The 19,118-nt window shown below is 52.5% G+C and overlaps 1 protein-coding gene and 1 long non-coding RNA gene across 3 annotated transcripts; one reads left to right on the top strand and one right to left on the bottom strand.

Moving 5' to 3' along the window:
* The first annotated feature begins 784 nt into the window (after nucleotides 1–784).
* On the top strand, nucleotides 785–10,118 carry LOC130832118 (uncharacterized). The gene is made up of 3 exons (XR_009048201.1): nucleotides 785–865; nucleotides 2,285–2,454; nucleotides 9,824–10,118. It is a non-coding gene; the product is annotated as an uncharacterized LOC130832118 (long non-coding RNA).
* Nucleotides 10,119–11,921: 1,803 nt separating this feature from the next.
* Nucleotides 11,922–18,358, bottom strand: BAK1 (BCL2 antagonist/killer 1). Of its 2 annotated transcripts, none has more exons than XM_057699922.1 (6): nucleotides 18,144–18,358; nucleotides 16,088–16,190; nucleotides 15,080–15,215; nucleotides 14,605–14,748; nucleotides 13,337–13,517; nucleotides 11,922–13,242 (listed from the first exon to the last, which is right to left on the bottom strand). In XM_057699922.1, exons 2-6 carry the CDS (start codon nucleotides 16,155–16,157, stop codon nucleotides 13,138–13,140), a joined length of 636 nt encoding a protein of 211 aa, XP_057555905.1. In that variant the 5' UTR covers nucleotides 16,158–16,190; nucleotides 18,144–18,358; the 3' UTR covers nucleotides 11,922–13,137. The 2 variants fall into 2 exon arrangements, with proteins under 2 accessions (XP_057555905.1, XP_057555906.1); XM_057699923.1 differs by having other exon boundaries at nucleotides 16,088–16,167.
* Nucleotides 18,359–19,118: the final 760 nt, after the last annotated feature.

Here is a 19,118-nt window from a genome sequence, read left to right as displayed (position 1 = left end):
AAATGAAAGCAGCTTTACTGAGAGGGGTACACACTCCACAGACAGTGTGGGCCATCTCAGCAGGTGAGAGCGGCCCAAAACATGAGTTGCTTACTTTTTATGGGCTTGGTGATTTCATAGGCTCATGAGTGGGAGGATTAGTCCAACCATTTTGGAGAAGGGGTGGGGATTTCCAGGAATTGGACTATCACCCACTTTTTGGCCTTTTCTGGTCAACCTCGGAACTGTCCTGGCACCTGAGAGTGCGTCATTTAGCTAATGTATTACAGTGAGCATTTAATGAGGCTCGAGGTCCACTGGAAGTCGACTCATCTGCCATCTTGGGCATAATCGGTTCTAACCAGTGTTTGTGGTATCCAGTTTTTCTCAACAGCTATGTCATTTTTTAAGGGTTGTGCCTTGCCCTCTTCCCTGCTCTCCAGTTTCAGTAATAGTTAACAGATACAGAAACTGGTACCAGAAGTACCAATTTTTTGTTAAGCTTTTAACAAAAGCTTAAAATATGTGACTTTGACTTTGGGACAGGGTGGCAAGGGAGGCTGAAAATAGTTAGGTAAATGTTAAAGAAGGAGAAATGGTGATCTGTATATGTAATGGCAAACAATTAGTAAAACTGTCACCTGTGATAGAAAATATACCTAGTGAACAGGTAGACTTGAGCCAAGAGATTACCAGGCAAATGCTGAAAATGTCAGCTGGCTCTTGCCATTGTTAACTGAAAACTGGGTTCGCCTCTTAGTGAGTCACAACCAAAAGACACAAGCAAGCCAAAGATCTAGAGAAGGCAGGATTCATTACTTGCAGCAAGTAAGGAAAACACTGGGGATCTTTCCCAAAGCAGTGTCTACCCAAATACCAAAATCAGGTAAGTTTTAAGCTAAGGGTACATGCGTATTCATGAAGGGGTTTGGGCAGTGTATCCATATTCATGAATGGGCTCGAGCAGAGAATTCAGTAGAGAATTAGGACGAAGGTAGACAGAGTCCAGGCTCTTGTTGATTAAAGTCACCAAGGTCAGAAAAGGTCAATACCATCATTCTTTGGTTTCAGTAGATCTGGTGGTTGAGTGCTCCAGGGGGTTTGAATTCTGCAAAACAACTCAGGAATGTGCTTCAGGCTAATCTTTACCATTGAAACAGAGCTGGGAGTCTTTACAACTGATTTTTTAATGTTTCCTATTGTTAAGTTATCTCCCTGGCCTGGTAATAGCTGTTTGTTTTTACCTTCTTTTTTTCCTTAAAATCATTAACTACCTATTTTGTAAGGGCAAGCCTTGTGGCCAGGCTTAGATCACAAAATGGAATGGCTTAAGTTTCTCTTATGTTAAGAAAGTTATGCCTGGTTCTCTTCCTCCCCAGGGACCCCCCCTACCCTATCTGCTTACACTATCTGTGTTTGATAAACTTTTATAAGGAAGAGATGAGCTAAAGGAAGAACTAGTCAATTTATAACCAAAATTTGGAGGAAATGTGAAGGAGGGCAGAATTTTCTGGGTTGGAAAACAAAATTATTTCTCATTCCCAGCCTTTTATGTTAGTAAAAGATTATCAAAGTAAGAAATGACCTCAAAGGTGTGGCTGGATACTGTTAAGTCCTCTGAAAAAAATCAAGGCAATGCCTAGTCCACCCTCTCAGTTGGACAAAAGGGTTTCTGGGAATTTTAAGGCATTACACCCACAGCACCCTGACACAAACTAGAAACTTTAGTCATTTAGAGATTTAGTCAACAGAGAAGCATGTCTCAAGGGAATTTTGGGTGTGGCTCTTGGTGCATGAAGTGAAGTCAATCAGATATACAGAATAACTCCAAAATTTTTAAGGGTCTTGTACCCCCCAAATCACTGCTAGTCTAGACTCAGTGCAAAGGACTGGCTATACAAATTGTACCAAGGCCTCTAGGCTGCCTACTTTCCATTGGAAGAAAGCAAGCTGAGAAAATTTCTCAGCTGCCATCAATGGTTGTTTTGTCAATTGAAGCCAAGGAACATGATGGGAAAGGAAAGATTCCTCAGAGTTGGGTCAGCCAAAAGCCATACAGAATAGTGGGTTGGGGAGCCACTCTGAAGGAGGAGAACCAGGTCTCATCAAGGAATATTACCCATCCCTAGAGTAGGGGGACCTGGCTGGATTTGTCCAGCTGATTTCAGAAGTGTTCTGGACCAGTGACTTCTGTATGCCAACTATTCTTCCATATTCTTTTTCAGGGGAGTGTCTGTGTGGTCATTCTGTCCTGACTCACCATTGCATTTGGGGTATGTGTGGGATAAATAACCTGTCTTTTTAGATCATAGGTATTCCACTTAAGAGCCACATTCAGACCTGATGTAGATCACAAGATTCTGGACTTTGAGCCTAATGTCATGATTGGATGCATCTTTTGGAGGTCCTGAAATGGGGATGAGCCTATTTTGCATGGAAGGAGAACAGAAATAATTGTGGCCAGAGGACAGATTGGTAGGTTGATTGAATTGATGACTCCAATTCTTCACCCTTCCCTATATCCACTTGCTTTGTCCTGTAAATTTTTAATTCCTGGCATAACAGTAGCAGAGTCTATTTCCCCACCCTCCTGAAGAATCTGAATTTAGCCATGTGACTTGGTTTGGCCATTGCAGTAATGTTAGCTGATTGGACAGAAGTAGAGGTTGGTAAAAGTATGTTTCTGCTACTTCTGTTGCTCCTCTGATCACCATGAAAACATGTCTAAAACATGCCCAGCTTAAGCTGCCAGAGGGATGTGAGTGACCATGGAGGAAACTGAATTGCCCCAGCTGTTATCCTAGACAAGCCAGCCCTCAGCTGACCTGCCAGTTGATGACAAATACGTGAATGTACTCAACTAAGAGCAGCCAAGCCTGTCCCAGATTAGCAGAATTGTCCACTTGAAACATTGACTGTGGGGAATAATGAATGGTTATTGTTTCAAGTTACTAAGCTTTGGGATAGTTTTGTTACACAGCAATAACTAACTGATGCATGGCTATTGAATACGCATATACATTTTAAAAAGATTGGAAAAGGACTACACAAACATCAAGAAAAATGAATTGTGATTTTTAGGTTTTATTATCCCTGATAACTATGTTTCCCAGTTATAATAAAAAGAAAGCAGAGTAACATAATGGTAAAGATCGTAGACTTCAGAAAAATCTTAGGTTCTAGTATAAAACATATTTGGATTTTACTCACACTTTCACTTTTCACTTAGACTCTGGGAGAGTTAGCCTCTCTAAACCTCAATTTCTTTATCTGCTAAATGGACATACTTCATAAAGTTATGAAAATTAAACAAGATAAATATATAAAGGGTATAGTATGTATCCAACACATAATAAAAATTCAGACTTTTATTATTATTATTATAAATTTATTTATTTATTGGCTGCATTGGGTCTTTGTTGCTGCTCACGGGCTTTCTCTAGTTGCGGCGAGTGGGGGGCTACTCTTCGTTGTGGTGTGTGGGCTCCTCATTGCGGTGGCTTCTCTTGTTGCGGAGCACAGGCCCTAGGTTCTTGGGCTTCAGTAGTTGCCGCACACAGGCTCAACAGTCGTGGCTCACAGGCTCTAGAGCGCAGGCTCAATTGTTGTGGCACACGGGCTTAGTTGCTCCGCAGCATGTGGGATCTTCCTGGAGCAGGGCTCAAACCCATGTCCCCTGCATTTGCAGGCGGACTCTTAACCACTGCACCACCTAGGAAGTCCCAGACTTTTATTATTAATAATAAAATATTTTTGAAGATTACAATGAGGTCCTATTATTTGATTAGTGGTATTGACAAACAAATTCAATAGATACAACTCAAAGTTCCTACCCTTAAATCATATACATGACAAGACAAATACAAATAGTAGAGCAAAGGTCTAAGACATTCCATTCCATTTGGGTTTATAATTGCCTTCATGGTACTCAATGTATGTTTGTTTAGTGTGTTTACTTAAAAAAAATGCACAACGTGAGAGTTGTGAGTTGAGTTTATTTGGGGCAAACTTAGGACTGCAACCCGGGAGACATCATCCCAGATAGCGCTGAGAAACTGTTCCAAAGAGGCAGGAGGGAAGATTAGTGTATATATATATTCTTGGTAAAGGAGGAGTACATGCAATCAAACACATTTTTTTGTAGAGGGTTTCTGCTAGTCATGAGGAGCAGACGTCACCATGTAGGGATTTAGTGCTTTTCTAGATATGAGGAGGTGCAAGGGTTGGGCTCATAAAATCAGCTCCTGAAAACATCTAACTATCTGAAGACTTGTTCCACCTGTCCTCCAAAGCAGAATGCCTCATTCCTGGTCTCCACCCTGAATTCCCTTCAGGGGATGTGGAAGGTCAGTAGCTACAGCAGCACAAAGTGATTTAATTCTTATACAGGCAGATGGCAAGTTCCAATTTATAGTTAAGTGAAATGAAAGAAAACATGCATTCTTACTTGTTTTCATATTGAGAGGGGCTGGCCCAAAAGCTACGTAAGAGGCAGACCTAAGACTTATACCCAGGTCCCAAAACTTAAAGCGAAATCCTCTTCCTTACTGGACAACACCATTCACCATCAGATCCCAAGAAGCACTGGAGATGAGAGAAGGATGAAACTGACCCAGAGTTGGAGGGGTGGTCACAGAGGCTTCCTGACAGAGATGGAATTAACAGTGGATATGTAATGGAGGGAAGATAATTTTTCCTCTACCCCCCCCCCCGAATTCTTAGCTGAGACCCCTGCAATAAAAGACATATTAACAAAAGGAAAACAAATAGAAGTTCATTGACTGGTATCCCTCATATATGCCTGGGAGATACCTAGGGGAAGATGAGTAACTTCCCCATGTAGCTTAGAATTCAGGATTAAATACCATCTTAATAGAGAAGGTGGGGGGGGTGGGTGGGTTATGTAAGCCTCTTAGGGAAGAGTAAATGATTTTTTAAGGAAGATAAACAGGCCCTTAGGAGAATGGATAGGAGATATGACAGTTTGTGACAAGGTTTGTCTGGTGTGATGTGGACTCCTAGTCTCCTCTCTGAGAACAAATAGTCTTCTCTGGTTGATGCCCTCGTGGGGAGGGCAATCTATGACAATGCATCCCAAGGAGGATTTGTCTTTAGGCAGATAAAGGGGATTCAGAGAGAGCCTCTCTCTGCATTTGCTGTTTTTAAGCGCCTACAGCTCAAAATATACCAAAGTGTCATATCTTGAAGTGGCATATTCTGCTGCCCTTCTGATGTTTAAGGATGAAGAAGCAGGTTGAAACAAAGGAAGAAGGTGGGTGGGGAGCAGATCCTGTTAATGTAGATTGGGGGACAGGGAGGAAGTGGGAGGAGCTCTGAAGACAACAGCATGATACTTAGACCATCTGGCAGGAGTTAGAGAAAAGCTGGAAAAGTCTCAGATGCCTGTTTGTTCCTTCCTATGAGAAGCCTCCCTGGATCACCCCCAGACCTGGCTTGGTGCATCTCCTCTGGGACCCCATGGCCCCTGCACTGCCCTGACACTTCTTCTTTTTTTTTTTTTTTTATTTTATTGGCTGTGTTGGGTCTTTTTTGCTGTGCCCGGGTTTTCTTTTCAGTTGCGGTGAGTGGGGGCTCCTCTTCGTTGTGGTGCGTGGGCTTCTCATTGCCGTGGCTTCTTTTGTTGCGGAGCACAGGCTCTAGGCATGTGGGCTTCAGTAGTTGCAGCACATGGGCTCAGTAGTTGTGGCTCACAGGCTCTAAAGCGCAGGCTGAATAGTTGTGGCACATGGGCTTAGTTGCTCCGTAGCATGTGGGATCTTCCTGGAGCAGGGCTCAAACATTGGCAGGCGGATTCTCAACCACTGTGCCACCTAGGAAGCCCCTGCCCTGACACTTCTCACCTGAGTCATCATCACTGCTTGGCGCCTCCTCCTTTGAAGTGGAAGCTCCCTGAGGATAGATAGACATTGGCCTCCCAGTGCCTCCACCAGAGATCCGCAAAGAGGAAGTGAATGTAATGAATAGGACGGATCTAGTGGATCTGAAGTGGGGATGTGACACAATAAAGACAATATTTTGTGAAGTGGGTTGGGCAGTGGGGGGTTCTGGGAGGGTCTGAGCTGGGCAGGACCCAAGGAAGGGCCATTACCAAAATCTAGAACATTGAGGATACACCCCAGGGCCTTGGCAGTGGGAATGGGAAGGCAGAGATGGGGAGAAGAGGAGCAGAGTGGGTCCAGAAGTGGTGCTGACTCAGGGCAGCCATGGGCAGAAGGAGGCACTGTGGCATGAAGCGTGTGCCTGGAGGGCCCTGGGCAGCAAGGGAGAGGTGTCTCCCGTTAGACAAAACCCATCTGGGTCTCCCCCTGTCAGGCACACATTCAAGACAAATCCCACAGCATCATGTAGCATGGAAATAGGCTTTGTGATATTGTGATTTATAATAAGAAATACATATTTGGTTTTTGTCCCCGTTCCCTGCACAGAGCTCCTAAAATTCTTGGAATTTCCTAAGTGATAAGAGTGATATATAAAGGTGTTTTTTTTTTGCTTGTTTTTTCCTGGCTACATTTGGTCTTTGTTGCTGCGCATGGGCTTTCTTTAATTATGGCAAGTGGGGCCTGCTCTTCCTCGTGGTGTGCGAGCTTCTCAGTGCGGTGGCTTCTCTTGTTTTGGAGCACGGGCGCTAGGCGCGCAGGCCTCAGAAGTTGCAGCACCTGGGCTCAGTAGTTGTGGCTTGCGGGCTCTAGAGTGCAGACTCAGTAGGGTGGTGCACAGGCTTAGTTGCTCCACGGCATGTGGGATCTTCCTGGACCAGGGATCGAAACTGTGTCCGCTGCATTGGCAGGCAGTTTCTGAACCACTGTGCCACCAGGGAAGTCCCTGTTTTTGTGGGTTTTTTAAAAAGTGTATTTTGTTATTCATAGCAAGGCCCTTTCAGGTACACCTGAGTTTATGTTAATGAGGTGACTTTTGGAAAGCCCCTAAGAATGGGGGCTGGTTGCCAGGGGAACCAAATTTGGTTAGAGAGTTGGAACTTTTGGTCCCATTCTCCCACCTCTGGAGAAGGGGAGAGGGGCTGAATCAGTCACCCGTGGTCACTGATTTAATCAACCATGCCTGTGTGATGAAGCTTCCATAAGAATCTCTGAACCATGGGGTTTGGGAGAGCTTCCTGGTTGGTGAACACCTGGCAGGTATGCCTCCACCTTCCAGGAGGGTGGTACACCCAAAACTCCATGGGGACAGAAGCTCTGGTGCTCTGGACTCTTCCAGACCTGGCCCTAAGTATCTCTTCATCCGGTTGTTCGTTTGTATCTTTTTTTTTTTTTTATTTGGCTGCTCTGGGTCTTAGTTGTGGTATGTGGGATCTTCACTACTGTGTGTAGGATCCTTATTTGCAGCATGCGGGATCTTTAGCTGCAGCATGCTGGAGTCTTAACCACTGGACCACCAGGGAAGTCCCCATTTGTATCTTTTAATATCCTTTTGTAGTAAACTGGCAATCTAGTAAGTAAACTGTTCTCTGAGACACTAACAGATTGATCGAACAAGAGGAAGGAGTTGTCGGAACTTCTGATCTACAGCCGGTCTGTCAGAAGCCTCTGGACTTGCAATTGGCATTTGAGGTGGGGGCGGGGGTAGTCTTCAGGGACTGAGCCCTTAACTTGTGGGCTCTGATGCTATCTGCAGGTAGACAAGTGCCAGATTTGAGTTAAATTGTAGGACACCCTGCTTTTCTGGGGAAAGAGAAAACAAGGAGGTCAGTAAGAGAAGCAGCTGCAGCCCCCGACCTTCATCTCATCCTGTGCAGGTGAGCCAGGCTAGGCCTGCTTTACGATGTGCATTCTAGTGAAGGGCCTTCCTGCCATCACTCTGCCTTTGTATGGAGCTGGCATGGGAAAGCAGCCTTGTCAATGAAGGAACACCAGGCTGCTTGGCATCATGCAGTCTGGATTCGGGGGAGGGGGGCAGCCCATTACAGGAGTTTTCTGAGGATGCCAGTAACTGGACACCTCTGGCCTGCAGATATTACTGTGTCCCCAACCGGCCAAGGAGAGGGGAAGAGGATACTCGGAATAGCCCCTAGTCCAGTGGTCAGCTGCGCTTGGGTGTGGCTCCTCTCACTAGGAGAAGGAAGGGGGGCTATACTCCTAGCCAGCCCATTGTTCAGGCCAGCCAAGGTCATATGAAAACAATCCTGTCCATTACACTACACATCACAACCAGGGGGACTCCCCCACCTCCTCACTAGGATAGCATTTGGCTTTTAGCCTGCACCCACCCCTTCTCACACTCAGCTCATGAGTAGTATTACTCAGTTTCCTGGAAATCCCATTCTTTTTTAGCAGACATGGGAACCCACATCCCTAAGTCCAGCCCAGTGCCTCCTGTGCACTCTGATTCACAACATCCACAGTTCAGAGATGTTGGACATGCCAAATTCACCCTGGTGTGGTCCTCCTGAGAATTAAGTAAGAAAATGTTCTTACTTTCAGGGAAGCCTAACCACCTGCTGGAAATGAATTGGAGAAATTGCTCTCAGTAGGGCCAGAGGTCAGCTAAGAGAGGGGTCAAGTCAAAACATGAGAAGGCCGATGAGCCCAGCTTCCACGCAGCCAAACGTCACAAAAGTCTGTGCTGTGAACTTTGCAAAGCAGGTTTACCGCATGATGTGATGGAACAGAAAACTTTGAAGAACTGTGTTCTTAGCCAAACCTGGAAAACCTTGAGGCATTGGGCACCAGGACTGATTCCAAGATTGCAAAGGAAGAGCTGGTTAAGTGGAGCTGAGAGGTATACTCGTGTCCATGTTATCTTCAACAATGGATGCCCACTCCAATGTTACCCCCGCCCCCACGTACACAAGCACACTCACATGCTCACAGGCAGCCGTTTGGTGCCTGCCTGCATCCGTTGCCAAATCCCATACCCCAGGGGGAGGGAGATGCTGTAGCTTTTGTCTCTTTGGCTATTGACTTCTCTCAGAAAAGTCCAATTTCTGCCCGCGTTATTCCATCACTTGGTCTTGTGAGGCTGTCCCTCCTTTGATTCATTCATACAGTTTGCCAGGGATCTGCTTCCAGTCACGTGCTCAATAGGCCAGACTACTGCTTTTTGTTCTTGTTAACTGGTGGGCTGAATACCTCCTCTTCCCCCATCTTTTATATCTCAGTAGTCTGATGTCCATCTTTTTATGGTGTTTGGCAATTGGTGACCATGTCCCATAAACTAGGTTTTGCTGATTTTCTGGTCCTTGACATTTAGATACCTCCGGCAATCTCTTGTAACTCCATTCTCTCTGTCTCTGTCTCTCTGTCTCTCTCTTTCTCTCACATACACACACACACACACACACACACACACACACATCTGTTCTGCTTATGTTCTGCTTAGATTGAACTAAATCGGATTTTACAAGTGTCTTTGATCCAGGCCTTTACATCCTTGGTGTGTACAACTGGAGCAAGATATGGTTGTTTTAATTATTTTAATTAACTAATGAATAATGAATTAATTTAATTTTAATGCTATTCAGATGGTTAGGTCTTAAAAACTTGTTCAGACAATGTACTGAGTGGCACTTCCCTGGTGGTGCAGTGGCTGAAACTCTGCACTGCCAATGCAGGGGGCCCCAGTGCCATCCTTGGTCAGGGAACTAGATCACACATGCATGCCACAACTAAGAGTTCGAATGCCACAACTAAAGAGTCAGTGAGCTGCAACTAAGGAGCTTGTCTGCAGCAACTAAGACCCGGCCCAACCAAATAAGAAAACAAAAACCAAAAAACAAACAAAGAAAAAACGTATTGAGTGGTTTGGGCAAAGGGAGGATTTTCTCATTTGGATGGACACCCAGTGACCTAAAATAAACTTTTTTCAGGGACTTTCTAGGTGGCGCAGTGGTTAAGAATCCGCCTGCCAATGCAGGGGACAGGGGCTCGATCCCTGCTCCAGGAAGATCCCACATGCTTCAGAGCAACTAAGCCTGTGTGCCACAACTCTTGAGCCTGTGTGCTGCAACTACTGAAGCCCACACGCCTAGACCTCATGCTCTGCAACAAGAGAAACCACTGCAATGAGGAGCCTGTGCACCACAATGAAGCGTAGCCCCCACTTTCTGCAACTAGGGAAAGCCCACGTGCAGCAACGAAGACCCAGTGCAGCCAATAAGTAAATAAATTTATAAAGCAAACAAACAAACAACTTTTTTCAGAGGCGGTAAAACAAATACATGAAGGTAAGCTACGGGGTGGGGACGGGGAGGCGCCGCGCACGAGGCAAGGCAGGTGTTTACACAGACCCTGCACAACTGAGCATCACATCTGAACACGCTCCTTCCTAGGCTGTGTTGCCCCAGCTCAGTGGCACCACAGACTGAGGAATCTAGGCCTCTTTGGAGAAGACGAAACTACAGTTTCAGAAGGACCACAAATCGTGAGAAGAATTTAAGTTCCTTAATACCTGCAGAGCCCATCTTCTCCCTATACCCCCATAGCCCCTACCTTATTCTCTCCCTCCTAACTTCGCATGCCTCACAGCTTGGGGATGTATTTAGATTTCTGTTTTGGCAACTTCATCCTGGCAGAATAGAGGGTGGAGTGCAAGGCTACATACAGGCCAAAACCTTTTGGGGCTCCCCACGCCTTTCAGGAGAGCGTTCTAATGCCTTTCTTACAGGTGCAGAGGCCACACAGCTGCCACCACCACCCACCTTTCTTCCGGCCTCCAGCCGGGAGGGGGTGGGAGGTGCGCCCCGAGGCCCCGCCCACGAAGGGGCACGCTTGCGCGCTTGACGCTGCGGCTGCCATCTTGGGCCCGGGCAGCCGGCCCACCTCCTGGCGTTCTCAGGGGGGTCGCGTGGTTCCCTCCCGCGGGGCGGGTAGGCGGCCCCCCTCCACCCCCACCCCTTGGCCGACTTGTGCTCGAGACCAACGGCCCCAGCCCCCACCCCTCCGGCCTCCACGTAAAACCTCGAGCCAGTATCCTGGTGGCAAGTGCCAGCTCCCAGCCCTTTCTACCTGGTGATTCAGGGCAGGTACCTCAGTTTCCTTATCTGTAAAGTGGGAGGTTGGCGCCCCCTCCATCCTGGTCACCGACTATAATACCTCCTGATTGGGCATGTATGATAAATTCTCAGCATAAAGCCCGCCAGGGTGTGTTCCATAAATGTGGTCTACAAGCTTTTCCTGCAGGAAATTGCAGGGGGCCTGTAGCCCCCACCCTTCCAGCCACCACTGTTGCAGGGGCCCCCCGTCTGTGACTGCAGTATCAGTCCGTGGACTCTTTGAAGAGCAAGTCGGAGGGCCCGGGGGATTGGCATGATGCCCTCGAGGTAGTAGTGAAAGAGAAGCCCGAGTCCTTTAGGACTTGCATGTGACCACTTTGGAAGGGTGTCAGAAAACAGACCAGGGTGCCCAGGACTGGAAAGGCTTTGTAGATTTTGGAACATTTAAGCGCCCCCGTGCTTGTTATTTTTATCACCCCTGGCTGCGTCCCCACAGGGACTCCCATGCTGCACAAAACTCCTAGAATGAAAAGCCCTGTGTGTGTGCTAGCTGTGGGGACATTGGGAAGAGGGAGTGAGGACACTGTGTCCCAGGTGGACCCAGGCGTGGGTGGTGGCCCCCAGAAGGGAGAAGAATTCAGGCCAGGCCTGTGGGGGTCCCCAGGCGGGTGCAGCTGCTCCACCAAATCTGCAGCCAGAGCCTAGCAGTTTGGAGACCCCGACTTCCTGTAGGGATGGGAAACTTGCTGGAAACCCAAAGAAATGAAGGAAGTTCTGGAGAAGAGGCTACAGAGGAGTGGGGAGGGGCCAAGGCCTTCTAGCGGGCTGGAGCAACACACCTAACCCTCCACAGGATTCTGGAGGTGGGAGATGAGACCTGTTAGTAAAAATCAGGCGTGCCCAGGTTCCCCCAGTCCAGCCTGATGGAGAGAGGCGTAGTAGAGGAGACAAAAATGGCCAAGTGGGAGTGGGGGGATTGCAGTTTATTTTCAGATACACTCGAGGGTGGGAGGTGGCCAGCTGGCTGCATCTGCATCCCCTCCCTGCATTTGGCTTAATCAAGAACTCCCCTCCCCTGACCTCCAGACCCCTAGGCTGTGCACTTCTGCCCGCCCGTCAGGAGGGGCTGGGGCAGGTGTGGCGTGCGAAGTGTAGAGATTGGGGTGGAGTTCAAGTATTCACATTTCCTCTGTCTGTACCCCCAGATTACACTGTGCCCAGGCCATGAGGGACGCTCCCAACCCTGGGTTTCCTAGCGGTGTGAATATCCCTTCTCTCACTCAGAAACGTCCAGATGAGCTCCCTACGCCCTTTCCCTGACAATAACAAACCGCAGGCCTGAACCCTGTAGTCCGGGCGAAGAGGAGGCCTCGGCACGCCCCTCACCCAAGACCCCGGCCTTCCTTCTCCTGAGGGACAGGGGTGGGGTGAGCGTCACTTGTCGTGAGCTGAGGTGAGGCGTGGACAGCAGGTGGTCGGAGGGAAGGGGAAGGGGAAGAGCTAGGGCCTCAGGAGGCCAGCTCGGCGGGCGCTGATGGGCCGCACCCCCCAGAATCCCTGAGAGTCCAACTGCAGCGGCAACATGGGGCAGGGGCAGTGGGGGGAGAGCCCTGAGCAGTACGTCGTCCCCACCCCCCCCCCGGTCCCGTTCCTGGGGGGACATGATGCTCAGGAGGGGCCAGGACTGGGCTCCAGGCCCGGCTTTTAAGCTCTGACCTTCCAGAACAGCTGAATCCTGGGGAATGGTAGGGCTGTTCACCGCCACACCCCAGACATCCTGGCTTTGGACAGAGGGGTGGGAATGGGGGTGGGAAGGGGGCGGTGCCCTCCCAAGGATATTATAAAAAGCTAAAACCCTTAATAACGCCTTGGGGAGAAGTGGCTCCCAGCCTCTTCCCCAAGTTATCCCTCTGCCCAACCCCCAGCGGACAGGGCTGAGGGGGGTCCCAGAGAGCTACGGGAGGGGGCCGCAGCCCCTCTCTGAGAGGGGGCCCTTAGCACCATGCAATGTGGGGGCACCTCTGCCGTCTGACAGACCCCTGAGCAGGGGCCCTCCAAAGCTGGAGTGCCCACTGGCTAAAGCGTCTGTGTTCTTAAGGGGGGGACCCCTGCAGGGGAGGAGGGGAGGGGAGCAGGCTGGGCCAAAGTCCACGCAGGGGTCTCAGGACCCCAAAGGGCCCCTCCAGGAGTCATGACTTGAAGAATCTTCGTACCACAAACTGGCCCAACAAAACCACACCCAGCACTATCAGCACGTTCAGAATGGGGCCGTTTCCCAAGTCCAGGGCTGCCACCTGCCAGGAGAGAGAGAGTGGTCGTCAGGGGGCTGGCGGGCTGGGAGAGGGCCGGCCCCAGGAGCAGGGAGGCGGTCAGTGCTTGGGCACTCACCCAGCCGCCCCTCTGCGCGATCCACCGGGCAATGCAGCGATGCAACATGAAGTCGGCCACGAAGCGGGTCACTTGGCCCAGGAAGCCGGTTAGGCCGCGCTGGTAGACGTGGAGGGCCAGGCGGTAGCCAAAGCCCAGCAGAGCCACCACGCGGCCCCAGTTGATGCCGCTCTCAAACAGGCTGCGGGCCGAGGACATAGTCAGCGGAGACCCCGCGAGGGCCCTTCATCCTGCTTTCCCTCTCCCACCCCCTTGGCCCCCCCACCTCTCTCCCAGCGGGAAAGCAACGTGGCTTAGCTGTGAATCGAGGCCACGGAGGCTGCTCTAGCCTGGCCTCGATTTGGGAAGAGCCCGCGTCTCTGTGAAAGGAGAAAGCGCAGAGGGCAGACGAGTGGGTCGCTGCTGCTGGGGTGGGGTGGGGGGGACGGGCAAAGGGGCACAGAGCACGGAGGGCAGAGCGAGCCGATGGAGGCAGCAGGGAGATTACCTGTGGGCGTGGCCGCTGGTCTGGCAGCCCGAGGGACAGCAGAGAGAAAAGGACAGAAGAGGTTAGGACAGTCCTGGAATCGCAGTGGAGTGGGTGGTGGCCTCTGAGGACACGGGCAGGATGTTTCAGCTCTGAGCACTGATTCTAAATCTGTCTCCTACTCCTGCCTTCACCCTCAGCCTCGTATCTACACTGAGACTGACCTCCTTAACCCAGATGGTGACAACGTCTAATGCCTTTAAGTATGGACACTGTTCTAAGCATATTTCCCCTATTTTACGGACCAGGAAACTGAAGGCTAGGAAGTTTCACAAAGCTGGTAAATGGCAAAGCTGAGATTTGCCCAGGCTGCTGGTCTCTTTAACCGCTGCCTGTCTGACGCCAGATTATAGCATCTAGAAGCCACTTCCAGGACCTGGTGGGCTGAAACCAGGACCAGCAACCATCTTTGGTGTGAAATGTGGTTCCGCATCAGAAGGACAGCCATGTCCCGGGTGGGCTGAGGCACTCTGGAGACACCCCCACTGCGAGCCCCTCTACAGCCCTGATCTGACAAGTCAAGTCCTTGGTGCCAGAGCCCCCAAGGGCTGTGAGCTTATGCACCAAAGATGAGGGGCCCAGAAAGAGAAAGACAGGAGCCCAAGGCCATGCGTGAGTTAACAGCAGACACGGGGATGGCAAACACATCTCCTGACACCGACAGAGAAGCATGTCTCCCATCCCATGGGCAGGGCCCGGCGTGGTGGTGACGGCACAGCGGAGAAGCAATGGCCGGAGCTACCTCGAGGCAATCTTGGTGAAATACTCATAGGCATTCTCTGCTGTTGGCTGCAGGTGCTGCAACATGGCCTGGAACTCCGAGTCGTAGCGCCGGTTGATGTCATCCCCGATGATGGCCAGCTGGCGGCCCACCTGCCCCATGGTGCTGGAGGAACGGGAGGCAGCGGGTGAGCTGGGGCCTGGGTTCACGGCGAAGGGCTCCCGCCTGAGGTGTCCCTGGCCTTGGGCCCGCCTCCTTGGAGGTCCCGACCTCGTTCTCAGCCCTGAGGGCTGGGCCCAGGGGCAGGGGGCACGTATGTGCTGCAGAGGGTGCCAGGTCCAGGAGGGAGGTGGGAGCCCACATAAGAAAGGAGAGGCGTGGGAAAAACCCTACAAGATCCCCCAGGCCTGCGCAGCTCCCAGCAGCTGTGTGGTGAGCCCGCAGGGGCCTCCGGCTCCCTGAACACGTCCCTGGGGGCAAAGGGAGCCCCGCTGACCTGCTAGGCTCCAGGGCCAAGGTGACCATCTCCGGGTCAGCGGGTGCGGCCGCCCCCTCGGCCTCCTGCTCCTGCTGGTGGCGGTGGTAGACGTAGCTGCGGAAGACCTCCTCCGTGTCCCGGGCGACCTGCTCCTCTGAGGGTCAAAGCCGGGAGTCAGGGAGGAATCGCTCTGGGGCTGGTTCACGCTGCCCGTGGACACCGGTTTCCCTCCTCTAGCCCTCCGTTAACACCTAGGGCTGACTCGGGGGAGAGTAATCTTCTCACAGCAGCCTTGTGGAGGTGACCCCCAGCTGGGGTCAGAGTGGGGAAACCGAGGCACGGTGTTTCCACAACTTGCACAAGGTCATACAGCTGGAGTGAGCCGTGCAGCCAGGGTAGAACCCCAGGCGTTTGGGTTCCTGACTTTATTTTAGCGTGTCCAAGGCACCTGGCCCTTAAGGCTTAGGGAACGTGGGAAACAGAATTTGCAATCGTGGCCCAGGAAAGTCACATTGGGAAATAGTGACGGGCCTGGGACTGAACCCAAAGTCCAGGGAACAGCCAGTGCTGGACCACAAGCTGCAGGCGTCCCTGACAGTCCCCTTGGAAGAGTGAAGAGGGGCAGCCATCTTACTTCCTCCCCAAAGTCTAACAATCCCTTTCCCCGTTGAGCAGACCTGACTTGGTGATAAGCCGATTTACTTCCTTATTTCTCCCAGCAGGGATAGGGCAGCCACACCCCACTTTTCTTTCCTCCTCCTCACCCCTTCCTCACCCTAGGGTGGCACGGGGCCCCCCTCCTGCTCACTGCCTCGTTCCCCCAGCCTCCGCATCCCCCTGCCAAGACCCCCCCACCCCCACCCTGGCATTGGGTGGGGAGATGCTTTTCTCCTTTACCCAAGGTGAGTAAACTGAGGAGGGACAGCCCGCCTGTAAGCCCCGCCCAGCCTGTCCACGTCCGCGCTCTGCATCCTCACAGATGGCCCTGGTGGTTATGGGATGGATGAGAGGCAGAAAGACCCTCACCTGAAGCGGAGGAGGAGCCAGGCTCTCCGCACCCCTGCCTGGGAGGACCTGGGCCTTGTCCAGATGCCATTTCTCAGGTCCTGGCGAGAAGGGCAGTGTTAGCCTGTGGGGGTGGGTAGGAAAGCAGAGATGGGGACCAGAGGTTCCAACAGCACACGAAGGGAGGGGGCCCCCACTCCCGAAAGACCCCACTGTCCGAAGAACGTACTGAGTATTTCACTGGCAGTTCTTCAAGGAGACTGGGGGTGAGAAAGGCCGGGCAGCTGAGATTCCCACCCAGGGATCAGCCAGGGCCCCGGGAGGGGTGGACACAGTGGTGCCCAAGTGGATCTCTAGTCTCATCTCACCCCACTCCTGGGCCCGGGAGGCGAATTTCAGAGGCTGGGCTTCCTTCCACTGCTCCCGGGACCTCCTGTACCCTACTCAGCACACGCTTACAGCAGACTTGCCAGCTTCCAGCCAATGACCCATGAAGCCTGTCCCCGAAAGGTCCCACTTCCCCTTGGCCAGTCAGAAGACACCTGTTTTCCAGCTCAGGCCTGTCAGCCACAAACACTTCCTGAGCGCCTATGGTATACTCCTAGCACGTATGTGCGCGTACTCCCCAGGGGGTATGGGACACGGAAAGAGCACATGACGCACTGTCATACCCATTTTATAGGTGGGACATGTGAGGCAGGTTGCTTTTCTGAATTTCCATGAGTCCATCCTCCACTTAGCACTCATTTCAGATTTATTTTCCAGTGTGTGGACCTCAGAGGGTGTCCTTTCCAGGGCAGCTGTCCCTGTCTGCGTCCCGCCTGTGCCTTTCCCATGCCTGCCTGGCAGGTGGTTGAGGAGCCACCCTCGCTCTCCTGTCTCCAGCCCCTGTATTCCTCCAGTCCTGCCCACACCCCCAGGCTGCTCTGTAACCCTCCCCAGAGGGAGCGTGTCCTGGACGTAAGCTGTTTCACTTTCAATTTGCACCCCCTTCACTTCCCCCACCCCAAAGCTGCCTCCATCATCCAGGCGGTAAGCCCCCCCCCCCCAACGCCCCCCCGCCCCCCCCCCCCCCCCCCCCGCCGCCGTCCTATCCCTAGGGAGGGCCCGGCCCAGCCCTGCCCGGGGCCAAACACAGCCACCCTCTCCTCCCTGGGAGGGCCTGTGTACCCTTCCCCCCCTCCCCGGCTTCCCTCTCAGGCCTGGAGCCATTTTCGAAAGTGCCTCAGGAGAAGCTCGGGGAAGGTCCAGACCACCTGTGCTCTCCACCCCTTCACGGTCTCAGGGCAGGGACAGGGAGAAGACCAACTCTCCCCTCCTCCACCCCTGGGTGCCCAGCCTCCTTAAGACAGACCTTTGCCTGGCACACCCCCATCCCAGAAGCTTCTTCCTGAAACCCAGTTCCCCCAGGACAGCAGGGCTGGTCCCTGAAACCCAGTTCCCCCAGGACAGCAGGGCTGGTCCCTGAAACCCAGTGCCCCGAGGACAGCAGGGCTGGAGGATGCTGGTTGCACCTTGACTCCCTCTGCCACCATCCCTGGGGATCAGTGCTAGGGAGAAGGTGGAGCCTCAGAACCGGCCCCAGGGCCAGAGGCCTTTGCCGACCTGGGTCTACCTCTGCCCCCATCCAAGTGGCCTGACTTCCTGGTAGGGAGAGTCCACGGTGCCCCACCTGCTGGGTTTGCTGGGCCCAGGATGTTTCCTGGGCTGAGATGCAGAGCTAGCCTGGCTACAGACCTAGTCTTAGGACTCCAGGGGCAGCAGGAAGCACTGTGACCGTTCTCCCCCTGCCCTTGACCTTGGCTGTGACCTCACTCCATCCCCCAGCCTGCTGAAGAACCTGGTTCTTTGGCACCCAATTCTCTGGCACCCAGGGCCGGGGCAAGAGGGTAAGCTGTCTGAGGGGAAGCCAGAGGGAGCCCCGGCTGGATCAGGCCCCCAGCAGGGGTTGGTGGAGCTGCCCAGGCAAGCCTGGAGGCCTCCCCCTCCCCGCCGGGGCTCCCCACGGGCTCCCTGCCTCACCCTGGGTCTGGGACCGCCAGGGGTGGGGAGCAGGGGCAGGACCCTCCCGGCTTACCTCCCCGGACCCTGGCCCAGGCCCGGGATGGCTCCGCAGGATGGAGGCCGGAGATCTTGAGGGGTCAGTGGCTGCTCCCAGGGTCAGGTACCCAGGCTGGCTCCCAGGAAGGGGCGTCAGTGAATTCCTGGTGTCTGGTTGCAGCCTCTGCGGGTCCCAGCGCGGCCCTGGGGACCCGCGAGGCTGTGACGATCATAGAGGTGCCGGCGGCTCCCAGCTCCAATCAGCTCCCTCTAGAGGAAGTTGCTCTGTGGCCGCCGGATGCGGATGCCCCAGCCTGCAGCCTGGGGCCCGGTCTGGGCTCCCAGGTGCAGAGAGCGAGAGAGTGGCTCCCACCCAGGCGGGGTGGCTCCCCTCCCCCACTGCTTTTCCCACCCCTGATCCCCAGTCCTCATCCTTGATCTTTCCCCTGCTTTCATTAATCAATGTCAGTAAAAAAAGCCCGGATGGTGAGGTTTCTTAAGCGCTGCTGTGTGCCAGGCACTTTAAAACCACTTTGGAACAACCCTTGGTAGTAAGTGCAGTGGACCACACCCGTCTTACAGATGAACAAACTGAGGCTCGGCTGGTTTAAGGAACCTCTCCCAAGGTCACTGAGCTGGGTTTATAGTCGGTCTGGAGGTGCCATGAGGACTAATAATACTAAATTAAGATTCAGCGTGCAATTAAGACCTGTGCGCCAAGCACCTTGGTGGTCTCTGGAGAGAAAAATCCTGAATGTGACAGGCAGGTAAACAGAGATGAAAACACAGTGGGTCTGTGCTACCTCCTGGCCACATGCCAGCTGGTTGCTGAGAGGGGAGAGAAGAGGGAGGGCAGACTGCGACTCTGTTCTCAAGGACAGAAGCGGCCACAGCCAGGGAAGGACAGGCTGGGTGGAGAGAGCTGCGTGCCTCCACCCCGTTCTCAGAGGTGGGGTTCCTCCAGCCACCTGTACCTGCCCCCCACCCCAGTGTCTCCTGGAGCCTCACCAAC

Source organism: Hippopotamus amphibius, chromosome 11, assembly GCF_030028045.1.
Source record: "Hippopotamus amphibius kiboko isolate mHipAmp2 chromosome 11, mHipAmp2.hap2, whole genome shotgun sequence".
NCBI lineage: Eukaryota > Metazoa > Chordata > Mammalia > Artiodactyla > Hippopotamidae > Hippopotamus > Hippopotamus amphibius.
Note: the sequence above shows the minus strand (reverse complement) of the source record. Positions and strands in the feature narration are given on the sequence as shown.